The following is a 22,056-nucleotide window of genomic DNA, read 5'->3' as shown; positions in this document are numbered from 1 at the left end:
TGACACTCGCAAGGATTTCACTTTCAAACTAGGTGAAAGTTTGATAATTAAGATAAATACTTTGAAAATATCGCCCAAAATCAATCATTTTGGGACTTCAATAATAATATGACTTTCAAACTAGGTGAAAGCTTAGATGATTCCATAATATGACGAATAATGCCCACATGTTGGGACCTTAATAATAATGACTTCAAACTAGTTGAAACCTCAGATGATTCCATAATGTGACAAATAACGCCCACGTGTTGGAACTTCAATAATAATATGACTTTCAAACTAGGTGAAAGCTCAAATGACTTTATACACTCATCATTGAAAACCACATATAAGTAAGACTTAATATATTAAGAATAATAATGGTGAAGTATTGAATTTCCACGCATAAATAATAAATAATTCTTTTAATAGGTGTCAATATCATACTTGATCACTTTCCATATCGACCCATGAATACAACAAATACGGAACACCCGATATACGTTGATAAATAAAATCAAGAGTAACTGTATGATCATCATCAGATTAATATAATATATTCTTCACTTGGCAATACTAATCAAAGATTTGCATCCTTTATGTAGCATTTCATTAGAAGGCGAGGATGATGATTTTTCTCCATGCATCGAGTCACCTCAGATTGAACCACCGTCGGATCATATTCGGATTCAGCCAATACATTGAATTGGGCAATATTTGGAGTAATTTTTTCAGATTGAAATCACGTAGCTGAAGCTAGTTCGGAAACGTTCTACGAGTCATCTAATCCTTTAGATAGTGCATCAAACCGAACTTCAACAATGAGACTGAATTTTTAGTCAATTGAAGTTGGTTTGGAAACGTTCTATGGATCTAATAACCCTTTAGAAGGTGCACCAAACCGAACTCAACATTGAAACGGTATACATTGATGAATAAGAGCAATAAGATCCCACTTTATATCCTTCAATAATGACAAACACATGAAATGATTTGGCCCAAATATTCTCGATCTGACCGGTAAAAATTTAATTTATTCCCACTCGTGATTTCATGGACTAAATAGAGTCCGAACGAGCCATGAAAAATATATGCATTTTTTGATTGATAAAAATATATGAATGATCCAAAAAATATCAATACCGCTAATGACTCAATAATTAGGCTCACATACCCTACATTTGATTCATATCGTTGGGTGGTTGATTTTTCATGAAGTAAATCTTGTAAGAGAACCCACTAAACCGTTGCCAAGAGCCAAAGGAGGAGTAATTTGTTGAAGTATAAATCTAATCAAGTAAACATCATTATCATCATTAGCAACCTTCCCCATCAAAGAACTGGTTATGAAAAGCCGACGAAGGCTAGGATAAAAGGGCTGCATCAGCTTATCCTCTTGCTGGTTTTGAGAGACCCAAAGCACTCATAGATATTTCAAAAGCTTTCCCTTCTTCTTTCGTGCAATAATTGATGCGAGATAAGCAACTGGCTTCATTAAATAGAAATATTCAACAGCTTACGGCCACCGCTCGTAATGTTTACAATCTCAATACTATGATTCAATCTCGACAGTATTTAATCGGAAAGCAGTTATTTTCAATAAAATTGATTATTTCCCACAGGAAAACCACTGAATGATTAAAAACCGCCCAAAAAAAAACCGTAAAACATAATCTAATTCTAAAAACAATCTGGTAAGATTTGAAGATGGAATACACCATAGAGGTTAAAGAACTAAGCCAAGAACAGAAACTTAGAAAGGAAAACTAACTTTATATCTTCTGTAAAGTATTGTATATTACATTATAAGGATTTTTTTAAGGTTGTTGAGTTTTTGGTAGAACAGACATGACTTTTATGTTTTGTATCCCCACAGACGGCGCCAAACTGTTTCGGTCATGAAACGATGAATTGTAAAAGACACTTAAAATACCTGGAGATAGGTGTAATCGGGTACAACCATCAATATGCTGAAAATGTTTATGATCCTTCCACTAATGAGACCTCAAATCCTGCAATACAACGTTAGCCTTGTCCGGGGGTGATTTCCCGGAAAACCCCTCCGACGCTCAAGTCAGATCGGGAGACAGAAAGTAATGAATATATGATAATGAATGAATACAAGATTAACGGATTGTAGGATGAGTTCAGATCAATTGAAGGAATATTTGGTTCAGTATAGATTGTACGTAAGAGGGTGAATATTTATTGTGGTGTAACGATAGCAATATAAAAGCTTAGTCCCGTGCAAATGATGTACGCGACATGTATTTATCATGGTAGAATGGAGGTTAAATGGTGAATAAATGTGGGAATCATGGGGATGATGGGTGAGTGGTAGATTATGGTGAGTAATGGGTAGTTATTTTAAGAAGTTATTGGACCGAGTTGGGTGGTTAGGGTTTGACTAAATAAATTACGGGTTTTTTTATTTGACCCCATAACAATTATGTTTATGCAAAATAGAAGCTTATGCAACTAATTAGTTTTAAATACGGAAAACAAATAATATATTACTTTTCTGTACTTTTTAATTTGCATCATTTACAAATGGAAATAATTAAAATTAAACGAGTTCATTTAAAAAACACTTACAGAATTACAATGTTCATACATATAAGAGTTATTTGTTAACTTTACAAATTACCGTTATTTATTGAGACCTCCTCATCGATTATAATGAATTCCTAGTCAACCCCTGGGTATTCTCATCCCCAAAATGCTGATTCATTTGGTCAAAACTTAGGATAATCTCATATTACTCCTACAGGGCAGTAGTTCAAACTCAACTTTATAATGCTTGCGAGTAGACTAAAAAGTCCAAACCCTGGATATCGATCATCAATGACCATCAAATGTTTTCAAGTAATCAGGAATTTACCGGATGTTGAAGTCAATAACGGATACCACAGCTAGATAAAGAATGATTCCATAGACAAAGTAAGATTTATACCCTTAATTTTAAGAATGATGCCTGGTTATCAGTAAATAATTGATTCTCTACCCTGGTACCTCTGTTTGTAGTTCTTCGGTCGATTAATCTTTACACATTCTGCACATGCTCAATCAACTGCTCTTACACAATCCATCTTCCAAGTTATCAGCTATTCACCCTGCGGCAGCAGATGAAGCTCCATTGGATCACCCAAACCTTTTACACTCATTTCTGAGCAGATTATCTTAATCTCATTTAGTCTTCCTTCTTCTTTGAGGCCCCTTATAAGCTTATTACAGATGCCCGCAGCCAAGAGAAAACCCAGCTCAACCATTTCTCGGTACCAACTATATGCCCCATCAAAGTCTTTCAGGTTGCAGAGTCCATCAATTAGTATAGTGTAAGTATCAGCTTTTACAACAAAGCCTCTAGCTTTCATATCACTGATCAGTTCCATTACTTCTTCCTTTTCTCCCAACTTAAATTGCCCCAAAATCAAACTATTGTAAGTCATCTTATCAACTTCAATTTCCTTACTTGTCATCTCATCATGCATAGTGAGCGCCTTCTCAACATTGCCATGCTCCACATAGGCATAAATAAGGTCATTATATACAACTCTATCAGGAGTAATATCGAATCTTAACATTTCATGATACATTTCATCAACTAACGATAACCCCTTTTTGCTGCAATTACTAATCAGCGGATGATAAGTGCTTAAAGTTGGTTTGATGCCCCTTTTCTTCATAGATTCATACAAATCCAACGACTTTGCGATTTTTCCAGCCCCAGAAAACCCATGAATCAAACAATTATAAGTGATTACATCAGGATTCAACCCCTTATCAGTGATTTGTGAAAGAAGATCGTCAGCTTCCTCAAGCTTTCCCTTCTTGCACAGGCCATTAATAAGCGAATTATAAGTAACCAGTGTTGGAGATACATTATTTTGCAACATTTCATCAAATAACCCAAAGGCATCCTGCAGCTTCCCTGCATTACATTGGCTAGCAATCATGATATTATATATTTGAGCATTAGGTAGAACCCCTCTTCCGATCATATCTACCCAGGCAACTTGAGCTTCAAGAAGCTTACCGTGTTTGCAAAGACTATTAATAAGAGAGCCATAAGTTACTACATTTGGTTTTAACCCATGATCCTCCATGATTTCCAGCTTCTCAAAACATTTATCAATCATGTGGTTCCGTCCATATCCATCGATGAGAATGTTGTACGTCTCAACGGTAGGTCCAACTCCTTTATCTCTCATATTTTCCGTCCATTTCTCTGCCTCCTCCATGTTTCCTAATTCACAATACTTCTTGATCAAAGAATTAAAAGTAACAAAAGAAGGTCTTAGGCCAAAAGACTCCATCTTTTCCAATATCGAAAAGGCTTTTTCCATGTTATCAGCTGCTAGATTGCCATTTAAGATTATATTACATGCCACTACAGTTGGTTTACCACCATTTTCAACTAGTTCGTTTAGAACTCTCTCAGCTGTTTCTACTTTCCCTTCCTTGCACAAACCATTCATCAAAACAGTACAAGTATATGAACTCATCTGAATCCCTTTGGCAGTAACGTCCTCTAAGAGAGATGACAATGGATCTGCATTACCGCACCTTGATAACCCATCAAACAAAATGCTCAAAGTAAATGCATCAGGCATGAAACCATATGATTTCATCTCCTCTAATAACTGACTCGCTTCCTTTATCCTCTGTGCCTTATACAATCCATTAATCAGAGAATTAAAAGTAACCTGATTTGGCAACAAATTCCCAAGCTTCATCCTTTCTTTCAATCTAAAAGCTTCATCTAAACACCCAACTTTACAGTACCCATCAATCAATGTATTATATGTAACCCGAGTAGGAATCAACTTTCTTTGAGACATTTCAACAAACAGTTGGTATGCTTCATTGATCCTTTTTTCTTTACACAAACCACTAATCAAAACATTATAAACAAACACGTTAAACCCAATTTTTCTCTCCTCCATTAGTTTCAACAACTGCAAACCTCGCTCCAATTCACCAACCTTAACAGATGCCTGCATTGCCTTACAATAAACAAATTTTGGCACCGATATACCGGAATTCAAAGCATCATCAAACAAATTAAGTACCTTATGAAACTGAAGGTTAGAAATCAAGCACTCAATCAATTTATTGAAAGCTTCCATAGTTGGAAAGCTTCCATTTTTCTTAATAAAATAAAACAACTCAATTGCTTCGTTGGTGAGGTTAGAATCAGCACAAATATATAAAACTAAGCTGGAAAATTTTAAATTTAATGAAGAACGGGAAAGAGAAAATGCAGAGCAAAGTTGAGCAGGAGATGAAAAGACGGATTTGGATGTAATTAGGGGTAACATGAGTTTCTTGGCATAAATATAATCGGATCTTTGTACATAATTTAAAAGTTTTTTCAACAATTCTTGCTTATTCAAACTAATGTGGGAAGTGGGTATGGTAGAATCGTTGTATTTTGAGGAAATGAGGGAAGAAAGATATCGGAGAAGAGAAATTAAATTGGGTCTACTAGGGTTTATGATGAGCATTAGCGGGGGTTTTCTAAGAATGGTACGAAATTGGTTCACCATTATTGGTTTGTTGATTGAATAAGATTGTTGAAGAGTATATCAGGTGGTTTTGGGGTAGGAATGGTCGAATAATAATCTGTGCCATGTTTTGTGCAAAAAAATAAGTTCGAGAGACTTTGTGCGCTAAAGTGTTAAAAACGCTTTAATATCCAATAAATTAAAACTTAATACGTAATTTGAAGCATATGACTATGATTTTCAATTATAACCATTTCAACACAATAATATATACCAAATAGTGTTGTGTTCCATGTTTTGTGCAAAACAAACTAAGTTTAAGTTACTTTATGTGCGAAAGTGCCTAAAAAGCTTAAAAACCCTTTAAATCGCAACTTAGCACATAAATTCAAGTATATGACTATGATTTTTAATTCTAACCATTTCTACACAATAATATATACCAAACAGTGTTGTGTGCCAAGTTTTGTGCAAAACAAACTAAGTATGAGCTACTTTATGCGTGAAAGTGCCAAAAACGCTTAATTACCCTTAAAATCGCAACTTGCCACGTAAATTCAAGAATATGACTATGATTTTAAATTCTGACCATTTGAACACAATAATTTATACCAAATAGGGTTGTGTGCCATGTTTTGTGCAAAACAAACAAGTCTGAAAAACTTTATGCGCGAAAGTGCCAAAAACGCTTTAACACCCCATAAATCGAAACTTAGCACGTATTTTAAAGCATATGAATATTATTTTAAATTCTAACCATTTCAACACAATAATTTATACGAAATAGTGTTGTGTGCCAAGTTTCGTAAAAATCAAACCAAGTTTGAGCAACTATATGCGCGAAAGTGTGAAAAACGCTGAAAAAACCTTAAAATCATAACTTAGCACGTAATTTCAAGAATTTGAGTATGATTTTAATTTCTAACAATTTTAACAAAATAATATATACCAAATTGTGTTGTGTGCCAAGTTTTGTGCAAAACAAACCAAGTTTGACCTACTTTATGCGCAAGAGTGCCCAAAACGCTTAAAAACCCTTAAAATTGCAACGTAGCACGTAATTTCAGGTATATGATTAGGTTTTTCAATTCTAACCATTTCAACACAATAATATATACCAAATAAAGTTGTGTGACAAGTTTTGTGCAAAACAAATCATGTTTGAGCTACTTTATCTGCGAAAGTTCCCATAACGCTTAGAAATCTTTTAAATGACAATTTAGCAAATACTTTTGAGCATATGACTTTGATTTTCAATTATAAGAATTTCAAATAAATAATATAAACCAAATAGTATTGTGTTCCATGTTTCGTGCAAAACAAACCAAGTTTGAACTACTTTATGCGCGAAAGTGCCAAACACGCTAAAAAGTCCTTAAAATCGCAACTTAGCAGATACTTTTAAGCATATGACTATGATTTTCAATTATAAGTATTTCAACTAAATAATATATACCAAATAGTGTTGTGTGACAAGTTTCGAGTAAAATAAACAAAGTTTGTGCTTTTTTATGCGCAAAAGTGCCTAAAACGCTAAAAAACCCTTAAAAAATCGATACTTAGCACGTAATTTCAAGCATATGACTATGATTTTCAATTCTAACCATTTCAACATAGTAATATATACAAAATAGTGTTGTGAGCCATGTTTCGTGCAAAACAAACAAAGTTTCAAGTAGTTTATGCGCGAAATTGAAAAAAACGCTTAAAAACCCTAAAAATTGCAACTTAGCACGTAATTTTAAGCATATGACTATGATTTTCAATTCTAACCATTTCAACACAATAATATATACCACATAGTGTTGTGTTCCAAGTTTTGTGCAAAACAAACCAAATTTGAGCTACTTTATGCGCGAAAGTGCCCAAAAAGCTTAAAAACCCTTAAAATTGCAACTTAGCATGTAAATTCAAGCATATGACTATGATTTTCAATTCTAACCATTTCAACACAATAATATATACCAAACAGTGTTGTGTGCAAAGTTTTGTGCGAAACAAACCAAATTTAAGCTACTTTATGCGTGAAAGTGCCAAAAACGCTTAATTACCCTTAAAGTGACAACTTACCACGTAAATTCAAGTATATAACAATGATTTTCAATTCTAACAATTTCAACACAATAATTTATACAAAATAGTGTTGTGTGCCAAGTTTTGTGCAAAACAAATCAATTTAGAGCTAATTTATGCGTGAAAGTGCCAAAAATACTTGATTACCCTTAAAATCGCAACTTACCATGTAAATTTAAGCATATGAATATGATTTTCAATTCTAACCATTTCAACACAAGAATTTATACCAAATAATGTTGAGTGCCATGTTTTATGCAAAACAAACAAGTCTGAGCAACTTTTTGCGCGAAAATGCCAAAAACGCTTTAATACCCTATAAATCGAAATTTAGCACGTAGTTTAAAGCATATGAATTTGATATTTAATTCTAATCATTTCAACACAATAATTTATACAAAATAGTGTTGTGTGCAAGTTTCATGCAAATCAAAACAAGCGTGAGCAACTATAGGCGCGAAAGTGCCAAAAATGTTGAAAAAACCATAAAATCGTATCTTAGCACGTAACTTCAATCATATGACTATGATTTTTCAATTCTAACAATTTTAACAAAATAATATATACCAAATTGTGTTGTGTGCCATGTTTTGTGCAAAACAAACAAAGTTTGAGCTACTTTATGCGCAAAAGTGCCCAAAACGCTTAGAAACCCTTAAAACTGAAACTTAGCACTTAATTTCAAGCATTTGACTAGGATTTTCAATTCTAACCATTTCAACAAAATAATATATACAAAATAATGTTATATGCCATGTTTCGTGCAAAACAAACCATGATTGAGCTAATTTATGCGCAAAAGTGTCCAAAACGCTTAAAAACCCTTGAAATCATAACTTAGCACGTAATTTCAAGCATATGAATATTATTTTAAATTCAAACATTTTCAACACAATAATATATACTTTATGCGCGAAAGTGCCACACACGCTTAAAAACCCTTAAAATCGCAACATAGAAAATACATTTAAGCATATAACTATGAGTTTCGATTATAAGCATTTCAACTCAATAATCTATACCAAATAGTGTTGTGTTACAAGTTTCGAGTAAAACAAACCAAGTTTGAGCTACTTTATGCGCGAAAGTGCCCAAAATGCATAAAAATCCTTAAAATCGCAACTTAGTACATAATTTCAAGCGTATGACTAAGAGTTTGAATTATAATTATTTCAACACAATAATATATTCAAAATAGTGTTGTTGCCAAGTTTCGTGCAAGACAAACAGAGTTTGAGCTACTTTATGCGCGAAAATGCCCAAAACATTAAAAAACCCTTAAAATCGCAACTTAGCACGTAATTTCAAGCATATGACTATGATTTTCAATTCTAACCACTTCAACAAAATAATATATACAAAATAGTGTTGTGTGCCAAGTTTCGTGCAAAACAAATAAAGTTTCAACTACTTTATGCCCGAAATTGCAAAAAACGCTTAAAAACTCTTACAATCGCAACTTAGCAAGTAATTTTAAGCATATGACTATGATTTTCAATTTTAATCATTTCAAAACAATGATATATACCTAATAGTGTTGTGTTCCATGTTTTGTGCAAAACAAACCAAGTTTGATCTACTTTATGCGCGAAAGTACCCAAAAAGATTAAAAACCCTTAAAATCGCAACATAGCACGTAAATTCAAGCATATGACTATGATTTTCAATTCTAACCATTTCAACACAATAATATATACCAAATAGTGTTGTGTGCCAAGTTTCGTGCGAGACAAACCAAGTTTGAGTTACTTTATGCGTGAAAGTGCCAAAAACGCTTAATTACTCTTAAAATCGCAACTTACCACGTAAATTTAAGCATATGACTATGACATTCAATTCTAACCACTTAAAATCGCAAGTTGGCACGTAAATTGAAGCATATGACTATGATTTTCAATTCTAACTATTTCAACAAAATAATATATATAAAATAGTGTTGTGTGAGGAGTTTTGAGCTAAACAAACAAAGTTTGAGCTACTTTATGTGCGAAAGTCCCCAAAAAACTTAAAAACCCTTAAATTCGCAACTTAGCACGTAAATTCATGCAAATGACTATGATTTTCAATTTTAACCATTTCAACACTATAATATATACCAAATAGTATTGTGTGCCAACTTTCATGCAAAACAAACCAAGTAAGAAGCTACTTTTAAGCATATGACTATGAATTTCAATTATAAGCATTTTCGCTCAATAATATATACCAAATAGTGTTGTGTGACAAGTTTCGTGTAAAACAAACAAAGTTTCAACTACATTATGCGTGAAATTGCAAAAAACGCTTAAAAACCCTGAAAATCACAACACAATAGGTAATTTCAAACATATGACTATGATTTTAAATTCTAACCTTTTCAACATAATAATATATATACCAAATAGTGTTGTGTTTCATGTTTCGTGCAAAACAAACCTAGTTTGAGCTACTTTATGCGCGAAAGTGCCAAATACGCCTAAAAACCCTTAAAATCACAAATTTGCAGATACTTTTAAGCATATGACTATGATTTTCAATTATAAGCATTTCAACTCAATAATATATCCAAAATAGTATTGTGTGCCAAGCTTCGTGCAAAACAAACAAAGTTTCAACTACATTATGCGTGAAATTGCCAAAAATGCTTTAAAAACCCTTAAAATCGCTACTTAGCACGTAATTTAAGCATATAACTATGATTTTCAATACTAACTATTCAACACAATAATATATAACCAATGGTGTTGTGTACCAAGTTTTGTGCAAAACAAACCAAGTTTGACCTACTTTATGCGCGAAAATGTCCAAAAAGCTTAAAAACCTTTAAAATGGAAACTTAGCACGTAATTGCAAGCATATTACTATGATTTTAAATTATAACCATTTTAACAACATATTTTATACCAAATATTGTTGTGTGCCATGTTATGTGAAAACAAACAAGTTCGAGCAACAAAATGCGCGAAAGTGCCAAAAACGCTTTATTAGCCTACAAATCGAAACTTAGTACGTAATTTGAAGCATATGACTAAGATTTTCAATTCCAAGCATTTCAACACAATAATTTGTACCAAATAGGGTTCTGTGGCAAGTTTTGTGCAAAACAAACAAAGTTTGAGCTACTTTATGCGCAAAAGTGCGCAAAACGCTTAAACACCCTTAAAATCGCAACATAGCACGTAATTTCAAGCATATGACTATGATTTTCAATTATAACCATTTCAACACAATAATGTAAACCAAATAGTGTTGTGTGCAAAGTTTCGTGCAAAACAAACCAAGTTCGAGCTACTTTATGCGCGAAATTTCAAAAAACGCTTAAAAACCCTTAAAATTGCAACTAAGCACGTAATTTTAAGCATATAACTATGATTTTGAATTCTAACCATTTTAACACAATAATATATACCAAATAGTGTTGTGTTCCATGTTTTTTGCAAAACAAACAAAGTTTCAACTACTTTATGAGTGAAATTGCCAAAAACGCTTAAAAACGCTTAAAATCGCAACTTAGCATGTAATTTTAAGCATATAACTATGATTTTCAAATCTAACCATTCAAACACAATAATATATACCAAATAGTGTTGTGTTCCATGTTTTGTGCAAAACAAACCAAGTTTGACCTACTTTATGCGTGAAAGTGCCCAAAAAGCTTTAAACCTTTAAAATAGCAACTTAGCAAGTAATTTCAAGCATATGACTATGATTTTAAATTGTAACCATTTTAATAACATTATTTATACAAAATAGTGTTGTGTGCCATGTTTTGTGAAAACAAACAAGTTTGAGCAACTTTATGCGCGAAAGTGCTAAAAACGATTTATTAGACTACAAATGAAAACTTATCACGTAATTTGATGCATATGACTAAGATTTTCAATTCTTATCATTTTAACAAAATAATTTATACCAAATAGTGTTGTGTGGCAAGTTTTGTGCTAAACAAACCAAGTTTGAGCAACTTTATGTGCAAAAGTGCGCAAAAGGCTTATACACCCTTATCGCAACATAGCAGGTAATTTCAAGCATATGGCTATGATTTTCGATTCTAACCATTTCAACACAATAATATATACCAAATAGTGTTGTGTGCCATGTTTCGTGCAAATTAAACCAAGTTTGAGCTACTTTATGCGTGAAAGTGCCAAACACGCTTAAAAACCCTTAAAAATCGCATCTCAGAACGTAAATTGAAGCATATGACTATGATTTTCAATTCTAACTATTTCTACACAATAATATATACCAAATAGTGTTGTGTGAGTAGTTTTGAGCTAAACAAACAAATTTTGAGCTACTTTATGCACGAAACTGCCCAAAAAACTTCAAAACCCTTACATTCGCAACTTAGCACGTAAAATCAAGCAAATGACTATGATTTTCAATTCTAACCATTTCAACACTATAATATATACCAAATAGTGTTGTGTGCCAACATTCGTGCAAAACAAACCAAGTTAGAAGCTACGAGTAAGTATATGACTATGAGTTTCAATTATAAGCATTTTAGCTCAATAATATATACCGAATAGTGTTGTGTGACAAGTTTCGTGCAAAAGAAACAAAGTTTCAACTACATTATGCGTGAAATTGCAAAAAACGCTTAAAAACCCTGAATATCACAACACAGCACGTAATTTAAAACATATGACTATGATTTTAAATTCTAACCTTTTTAACATAATAATATATACCAAATAGTGTTGTGTTTCATGTTTCGTGCAAAACAAACCAAGTTTGAGATACTTTATGCGCGAAAGTGCCAAACACGCTTAAAAACCCTAAAAATCACAAATTTGCAGATACTTTTAGGCATATGAATATGATTTTCAATTATAAGCATTTCAACTCAATAATATATACAAAATAGTATTGTTTGCCAAGTTTCGTGCAAAACAAACAAAGTTTCAACTACATTATGCGTGAAATTGCAAAAAACGCTTTAAAAACCCTTAAAATCGCTACTTAGCACGTAATTTTAAGCATATAACTATGATTTTCAATACTAACTATTCAACACAATAATATATAACAATTTGTGTTGTGTACCAAGTTTTGTGCAAAACAAACCAAGTTTGACCTACTTTATGCGTGAAAATGTCCATAAACCTTAAAAACCTTTAAAATGGAAACTTAGCATGTAATTGCAAGCATATTACTATGACTAAGATTTTCAATTCCAAGCATTTCAACACAATAATTTGTACCAAATAGTGTTCTGAGGCAAGTTTTGTGCAAAACAAACAAAGTTTGAGCTACTTTATGCGCAAAAGTGCGCAAAACGCTTAAACACCCATAAAATCGCAACATAGCACGTAATTTCAAGCATATGACTATGATTTTCAATTCTAACCATTTCAACACAATAAAATAAACCAAATAGTGTTGTGTGCAAAGTTTCGTGCAAAACAAACCAAGTTTGAGCTAATTTATGCGCGAAATTTCAAAAAACGCTTAAAAACCCTTAAAATCGCAAATTAACACGTAAATTTAAGCATATAACTATGATTTTGAATTCTAACCATTTTAACACAATAATATATACAAAATAGTGTTGTGTTCCATGTTTTTTGCAAAACTAACAAAGTTTCAAGTACTTTATGAGTGAAATTGCCAAAAACGCTTCAAAACCCTTAAAATCGCAACTTAGCACGTAATTTTAAGCATATAACTATGATTTTAAATTCTAACCATTTTAAGACAATAATATATACCAAATAGTGTTGTGTTCCATGTTTTGAGCAAAACAAACCAAGTTTGACCTACTTTATGCGCGAAAGTGCCAAAAAAGCTTTAAACCTTTAAAATGGCAACTTAGCACGTAATTTCAAGCATATAAATATGATTTTAAATTGGAACCATTTTAACAACATAATTTATACCAAATAGTGTTGTGTGCCATGTTTTGTGAAAACAAACAAGTTTGAGCAACTTTATGCGCGAAAGTGCCAAAAACGCTTTATTAGCCTACAAATGAAAACTTATCACGTAATTTGAAACATATGACTAAGATTCTCAATTCTTACCATTTCAACACAATAATTTATACCAAATAGTGTTGTGTGGCAAGTTGTGTGCTAAACAAACCAAGTTTGAGCAACTTTATGTGCAAAAGTGCGCAAAACGCTTAAACACCCTTATCGCAACATAGCACGTAATTTCAAGCATATGACTATGATTTTCGATTCTAACAATTTCAACACAATAATATATACCAAATAGTGTTGTGTGCCAAGTTTCGTACAAAACAAACCAAGTTTGAGCCACTATATGCGCGAAAGTGCCAAAAACGCTTAATTACCCTTAAAATCGAAACTTACCTCGTAAATTCAAGCATATGACAATGATTTTCAATTCGAACCATTTGAACACAATAATTTATACCAAATAGTGTTGTGTGCCATGTTTTGTGAAAACAAACAATTTTGAGCAATTTTATGCGCGAAAGTTTCAAAAACGCTTAATTAGCCTACAAATCGAAACTTAGCACATAATTTGATGCGTATGACTAAGATTTTCAATTCTAACCATTTCAAAAAAATAATTTAAAGTAAATATCATTGTGTGCCAAGTTTGAGCAACTATATGCGCGAAAGTACCAAACACGGTTAAAAAACATTAAAATGGGAACTTAACACGTAATTTCAAGCGTATGACTACGATTTTCAATTCTAACCATTTTAACAATATCATATATACCTAATAGTGTTGTGTGCCATGTTTCGTGCAAAACAAACCAAGTTTGTGCTACTTTATGCGTGAAAGTGCCCAAAACGCTTAAAAACTCTTAGCATCGTAATTTAGCATATCCTTTTAAGCATATGACTATGATTTCAAATTATAAGCATTTCAACTCAATAATATAAACCAAATAGTGTTGTGTGCCACGTTTTGTCCAAAAAAAACCAAGTTTGAGCTACTTTATGCGTGAAAGTGCCAAAAACGCTTAAAAACCCTTAAAATAACAACATAGCATGTAATTTCAAGCATATGACAATAATTTTAAATTCTAACCTTTAACACACAATACCAAATAGTGTTGTGTTCCATGTTTCGTGCAAAAAAAACCAAGTTTGAGCTACTTAATGCGCGAAAATTCCAAACATGCTTAAAAACCTTTAAAATCGCAAATTTGCAAATACTTTTAAGCATATGACTATGAGTTTCAATTATAAGCATTTCAATTCAATAAAATATACCAAATAGTGTTGTGTGACAAGTTTCGAGCAAAACAAACAGAGTTTGAGCTACTTAGCACGTAATTTAAAGCATATGACTATGATTTTGAAATCTAACCATTTTAAAAAAATAATATATATACCACATAGTGTTGTGTGCCAAGTTTTATGCAAAACAAACCAAGTTTGAGCTAGTTTATTCGCAAAATTTCCCAAAACACTTAAAAACTTTTAAACTCGCAACTTAGCACGTAATTTCAATAATATATACCAAATAGTGTTGTGTGCCAAGTTTCAACCACTTTATGCGCGAAATTGCCCAAAACGCTTAAAAACTCTTAAAATTTAAACTTTACACGTAAATTCAAGTATTTGACTATGATTTTCAATTATAACCATTTAAAGACAATAATATATACCAAATGGTTTTGTGTGTCAAGTTTCGTGAAAAAAAATCCAAGTTTGAGCTACTTTATGAGCGAAAGTGCCAAAGACGCTTAAAAAACCCTTAAAATAACAACTTACCTCGTAATTTGAAGCATATGACTATGATTTTCAATTCTAAACATTTAAAAAAAATAATATATACCAAATAGTGTTGTGTTCCTTGTTTCGAGCAAAACAAACCAAGTTTGAGCTACTTTATGCGCGAAAGTGCTAAACATGCTTAAAAACCCTTAGAATCACAACTATGCATATACTTTTAAGCATATGACTATGAGTTTCAATTATAACTATTTCAACTCAATAATATATACCAAATAGTGATGTGTTCCGTGTTTCGTGCAAAACAAACAAAGTTAGTGCTACTTTATGCGCGAAAGTGCCAAACACGCTTAAAAACCTTTAAAGTAACTACTTTGCAGATACTAATTAGCGAGATACGCTGCAATTTATCAAGGACAAAAATTAGCAAGATACGCTGCAATCTTGTCTTTTAATTCGCGCATCTCTCCACTTCTCAGAGGGCGTGTTTCCGTCGGAATGTCGTATAAAACCTATAATATAATATAAAATTAATAGATTAATAAACACTAGATTTTACAAATAATAATAATTTAAGAATGTAACAAATACTTACGGCATCTATCTTTTTGACTCCAACCTCCTTCATGGATTTTAAGATATCGTCCATGTACTTGAGAGTGTATTAGCCGCAATCAACGGAATTAGAAGGTTGTTGAAAGCACTAAGAGAAAATAGATGTTAGTGCCAAAAAAGCATAAAAACGCATAAAATCGCAACTTAATACGTAATTTCTAGCATATGTCTATGATTTTCAATTGTAACCAATTCAACATAATAAGATATACCAAATAGTGTTGTGTGCCAAGTTTCGCGCAAAACAAACCAAGTTTGAGCTACTTTATGCGCAAAAGTGCCAAAAACGGTTAAAAACCCTTAAAATCGCAGCTTAACACGTAATTTCTAGCATATGACTATGATTTTCAATTCTAACCACTTCAACACAATAATATATACTAAATAGTGTTGTAGGCCAAGTTTTGTGCAAAACAAACCAAGTTTGAGCTACTTTAAGCGCAAAAGTGCCTAAAACGCATAAAAACACATATAATCGCAACTCAATACGTAATTTCTAGCATATGACTACAATAATATATAACAAATAGTGTTGTGTGCTAAGTTTCGTGCAAAACAAACCAAGTTTGAGCTACTTTATGCGAAAAAGTGCCAAAAACGGTTAAAACGCATAAAATCGCAACATAACACGTAATTTCTAGCATATGGCTATGATTTTCAATTCTAACCACTTCAACACAATAATATATACCAAATAGTGTTGTGAGCCAAGTTTCGTGCAAAACAAACAAAGTTTGAGCTACTTTATGCGTAAAAGTGCCAAAAACGCTTAAAAACGCATAAAATTGCAAATTAACTCGTAATTTCTAGCATATGACTATGATTTTCAATTCAAACCACTTCAATATAATAATATGTACCAAATAATCTTGTGTGCCATGTTTCGTGCAAAACAAACCAAGTTTGAGCTACTTTATGCGCAAAAGTGCCAAAAACGCTTAGAAAACCATTAAAATCCCAACTTAACACGTAATTTCTAGCATATATACAACAATGATTTTCAATTTTAACCACTTTAACACAATAATATATACCAAATAATGTTGTTTTGCAAGTTTCGAGCAAATCTGATACAAATGTGGTTGTATCGAATGAAGATACCAAAGGAACCCACACACGGCTGCATAGGCTGCATAGAAACTTCACAGAACAGGTCATGGTTTTAGAACAGGACAACAGCAAACTAGCGACCAGACCACCTTGCACGACACGTGGAAACCAAACCTATGCATCCAGGACCTAGGCTAAAGTGGAAATGGAATCTTGGTACTTGGATCTAGCTATCAAGGTCCTAAAAAAATTCTAATAATCCTCGTGGACTCCTAGAAGCTGAGCTGAAGGAGAGCCGCTCGACAGTTTACTAGATCAGCATTGTATAAGTGTTTTTTTGTTTTCTATTTCTATTTTAAGTGCCAATGTAATAGCACGTGCGTTGTAATTAGGCGTGTGCTAATATAGCCGTTATGTTAGTTGAGAGCTCGAAATAAGGAGAACCTCACTTGTGTAATAAACGTTGAACAACTTATGTTTCAGATTTAATCAAAGTAATAAAGAGGTATTTCAGAACATTGATCCTTGGTTTTGTTTGTGGTTGTTTTGTGTTGTTTTCATGATCATTTGCAGTTTTTGTCTGTGTCATTAATCGAAGCTTCCGCACAACATTTATCCTTGCATAACCAAGGCCTTAATCTGCCCCAGTTTCGCATCAAAATCATACCAAGTTTGAGCTACTTTATGCGCAAAAGTGCCAAAAACAGTTAAAAACCCTTAAAATTGCAACTTGACACGTAATTACTAGCATATGAAAATGATATTCAATTCTAACCAGTTCAACGCAATAATATATACCAAATAGTGTTGTGTGGCAAGTTTCGTGCAAAAACAAACCAAGTTTGAGCAACTTTATGCGAAAAAGTGCCTAAAACGTTAAAAAACGCATAAAATCGCAACTTAACACGTAATTTCAAGCATATGACTATGATTTTAAATTCTAACCACTTAAACATAATATATCAAAAAGTGTTGTGTGCCAAGTTTCGTGCAAAACAAACCAAGTTTGAGCTACTTTATGCGCAAAAGTGCCTCAAACGCTTAAAAACGCATAAAATTGCAACTTAACACGTAATTTCTAGGATATGACAATGATTTTCAATTCTAACCACTTCAACACAATAATATACAGCAAATAGTGTTGTGTGCCAAATTTCGTGCAAAACAAACCAAGTTTGAGCTACTTTATGCGCAAAGTGCCTAAAACGCTTTGAAACGCATAAAATCGCAACTTAACACGTAATTTCTAGCATATGACTATAATTTTCAACTCTAACCACTTCAACACAATAATTTATACCAAATAGTGTTGTGTGCCAAGTTTCGTGCAAAATAAACCAAGTTGAGCTACTTTATGCGCAAAAGTGCCAAAAACGCTTAAAAACGCATAAAATCGCAACTTAACACGTAATTTCTAGCATATGACAATTATTTTTCTATTCTAACTACTTAAACACAATAATATATACCAAATAGTGTTGTGTGCCATGTTTCGCGCAAAACAATCCTAGTTTGAGCTACTTTATGCGTAAAAGTGCCAAAAACGGTTAAAAACGCATAAAATCGCAACATAACATGTAATTTCTAGCATATGGCTATGATTTTCAATTCTAACCACTTCAACAAAATACTATATATCAAATAGTGTTGTGTGCCACGTTTCGTGCAAAACAAACCATGTTTGATCTACTTTATGCGTAAAAGTGCCAAAAGCGCTTAAAAACGCATAAAATCGCAACTTAACTCGTAATTTCTAGCATATGACTATGATTTTCAATTCAAAGCACTTCAACACAAAAATATATACCAAATAATATTGTGTGCCATGTGTCGTGGAAAACAAACCAAGTTTGAGCTACTTTATGCGCAAAAGTTCCAAAAACGCTTAAAACCCTTAAAATCGCAACTTAACACGTAAGTTCTAGCATATATACGACTATGATTTTCAATTCTAACCACTTCAACACAATAATATATACCAAATAATGTTGTGTGCCAAGTTCCAAGCAAATCTAATACAAATGTGGTTGTATCGAATGAAGATACCAAAGGAGCCCACACAAGGCTGCATAGGCTGCATACAAACCTCACAGAACAGGTCATGACTTCAGAACAGGACAGCAAGAAACTAGCGACCAGACCACCTTGCAAGACACGTGGAGACCAAACCTATGCATCCATGACCTAGGCTAAAGTGGAAATGGAATGTTGGTACCTGGATATAGCTATCAAGGTCCTAAAAAAATTCTAACAATCCTTGTGGACTCATAGAAGCTGAGCTGAAGGAGAGCTGCTCGAAAGTTTGCTAGATCAGAATTGTTTAAGTGTTTTTTTGTTTTTTGTTTCTGTTTTAAGTGCCAATGTAATAGCACGTGCGTTTTAATTAGGCGTGTGCTAATATAGCCGTTATGTTAGTTGAGAGCTCTATATAAGGAGAGCCTTACTTGTGTAATAAACGTTGAACAACTTATGTTTCAGATTTAATCAAAGTAATAAAGAGGTATTTCAGAACATTGATCCTTGGTTTTGTTTGTGGTTGTTTTGTGTTGTTTTCATGATCATTTGCAGTTTTTGTCTGTGTCATTAATCGAAGCTTCCGCACAACATTTATCCTTGCATAACCAAGGCCTTAATCTGCCCCAGTTTCGCATCAAAATCATACCAAGTTTGAGCTACTTTATGCGCAAAAGTGCCAAAAACAGTTAAAAACCCTTAAAATTGCAACTTGACACGTAATTACTAGCATATGAAAATGATATTCAATTCTAACCAGTTCAACGCAATAATATATACCAAATAGTGTTGTGTGGCAAGTTTCGTGCAAAAACAAACCAAGTTTGAGCAACTTTATGCGAAAAAGTGCCTAAAACGTTAAAAAACGCATAAAATCGCAACTTAACACGTAATTTCAAGCATATGACTATGATTTTAAATTCTAACCACTTAAACATAATATATCAAAAAGTGTTGTGTGCCAAGTTTCGTGCAAAACAAACCAAGTTTGAGCTACTTTATGCGCAAAAGTGCCTCAAACGCTTAAAAACGCATAAAATTGCAACTTAACACGTAATTTCTAGGATATGACAATGATTTTCAATTCTAACCACTTCAACACAATAATATACAGCAAATAGTGTTGTGTGCCAAATTTCGTGCAAAACAAACCAAGTTTGAGCTACTTTATGCGCAAAGTGCCTAAAACGCTTTGAAACGCATAAAATCGCAACTTAACACGTAATTTCTAGCATATGACTATAATTTTCAACTCTAACCACTTCAACACAATAATTTATACCAAATAGTGTTGTGTGCCAAGTTTCGTGCAAAATAAACCAAGTTGATCTACTTTATGCGCAAAAGTGCCAAAAACGCTTAAAAACGCATAAAATCGCAACTTAACACGTAATTTCTAGCATATGACAATTATTTTTCTATTCTAACTACTTAAACACAATAATATATACCAAATAGTGTTGTGTGCCATGTTTCGCGCAAAACAATCCTAGTTTGAGCTACTTTATGCGTAAAAGTGCCAAAAACGGTTAAAAACGCATAAAATCGCAACATAACATGTAATTTCTAGCATATGGCTATGATTTTCAATTCTAACCACTTCAACAAAATACTATATATCAAATAGTGTTGTGTGCCACGTTTCGTGCAAAACAAACCATGTTTGATCTACTTTATGCGTAAAAGTGCCAAAAGCGCTTAAAAACGCATAAAATCGCAACTTAACTCGTAATTTCTAGCATATGACTATGATTTTCAATTCAAAGCACTTCAACACAAAAATATATACCAAATAATATTGTGTGCCATGTGTCGTGGAAAACAAACCAAGTTTGAGCTACTTTATGCGCAAAAGTTCCAAAAACGCTTAAAAACCCTTAAAATCGCAACTTAACACGTAAGTTCTAGCATATATACGACTATGATTTTCAATTCTAACCACTTCAACACAATAATATATACCAAATAATGTTGTGTGCCAAGTTCCAAGCAAATCTAATACAAATGTGGTTGTATCGAATGAAGATACCAAAGGAGCCCACACAAGGCTGCATAGGCTGCATACAAACCTCACAGAACAGGTCATGGCTTCAGAACAGGACAGCAAGAAACTAGCGACCAGACCACCTTGCAAGACACGTGGAGACCAAACCTATGCATCCATGACCTAGGCTAAAGTGGAAATGGAATGTTGGTACCTGGATATAGCTATCAAGGTCCTAAAAAAATTCTAACAATACTTGTGGACTCATAGAAGCTGAGCTGAAGGAGAGCTGCTCGAAAGTTTGCTAGATCAGAATTGTTTAAGTGTTTTTTTGTTTTTTGTTTCTGTTTTAAGTGCCAATGTAATAGCACGTGCGTTTTAATTAGGCGTGTGCTAATATAGCCGTTATGTTAGTTGAGAGCTCTATATAAGGAGAGCCTTACTTGTGTAATAAACGTTGAACAACTTATGTTTCAGATTTAATTAAAGTAATATAGAGGTATTTCAGAACATTAATCCTTGGTTTTGCTTGTGGTTGTTTCGTGTTGTTTTCATGATCATTTGCAGTTTTTGTCTGTGTCATTAATCGAAGCTTCCGCACAACATTAATCCTTGCATAACCAAGGCCTTAATCTGCCCCAGTTTCGCATCAAAATCATACCAAGTTTGAGCTACTTTATGCGCAAAAGTGCCAAAAACAGTTAAAAACCCTTAAAATTGCAACTTGACACGTAATTACTAGCATATGAAAATGATATTCAATTCTAACCAGTTCAACGCAATAATATATACCAAATAGTGTTGTGTGGCAAGTTTCGTGCAAAAACAAACCAAGTTTGAGCAACTTTATGCGAAAAAGTGCCTAAAACGTTAAAAAACGCATAAAATCGCAACTTAACACGTAATTTCAAGCATATGACTATGATTTTAAATTCTAACCACTTAAACATAATATATCAAAAAGTGTTGTGTGCCAAGTTTCGTGCAAAACAAACCAAGTTTGAGCTACTTTATGCGCAAAAGTGCCTCAAACGCTTAAAAACGCATAAAATTGCAACTTAACACGTAATTTCTAGGATATGACAATGATTTTCAATTCTAACCACTTCAACACAATAATATACAGCAAATAGTGTTGTGTGCCAAATTTCGTGCAAAACAAACCAAGTTTGAGCTACTTTATGCGCAA

General features: G+C 33.0%; 1 protein-coding gene across 1 annotated transcript; it reads right to left on the bottom strand.

Annotated features, from left to right (window-relative positions):
• Positions 1-2,465: 2,465 nt before the first annotated feature.
• LOC130811444 (pentatricopeptide repeat-containing protein At5g12100, mitochondrial) lies at positions 2,466-5,594 on the bottom strand. Its single transcript, XM_057677769.1, has one exon. It carries the CDS (start codon positions 5,526-5,528, stop codon positions 3,084-3,086), a length of 2,445 nt encoding a protein of 814 aa, XP_057533752.1. The 5' UTR covers positions 5,529-5,594; the 3' UTR covers positions 2,466-3,083.
• Between the last annotated feature and the right edge of the window lie 16,462 nt (positions 5,595-22,056).

Source organism: Amaranthus tricolor, chromosome 4, assembly GCF_026212465.1.
Source record: "Amaranthus tricolor cultivar Red isolate AtriRed21 chromosome 4, ASM2621246v1, whole genome shotgun sequence".
Taxonomy (NCBI): Eukaryota; Viridiplantae; Streptophyta; class Magnoliopsida; order Caryophyllales; family Amaranthaceae; genus Amaranthus; species Amaranthus tricolor.
This window is presented reverse-complemented; position numbering and strand designations above follow the sequence as displayed.

Excerpts from the sequence above, each read along its gene's own strand:
- LOC130811444 (XM_057677769.1), bottom strand. The coding sequence starts at position 5,528 with ATGGTGAACCAATTTCGTACCATTCTTAGAAAACCCCCGCTAATGCTC.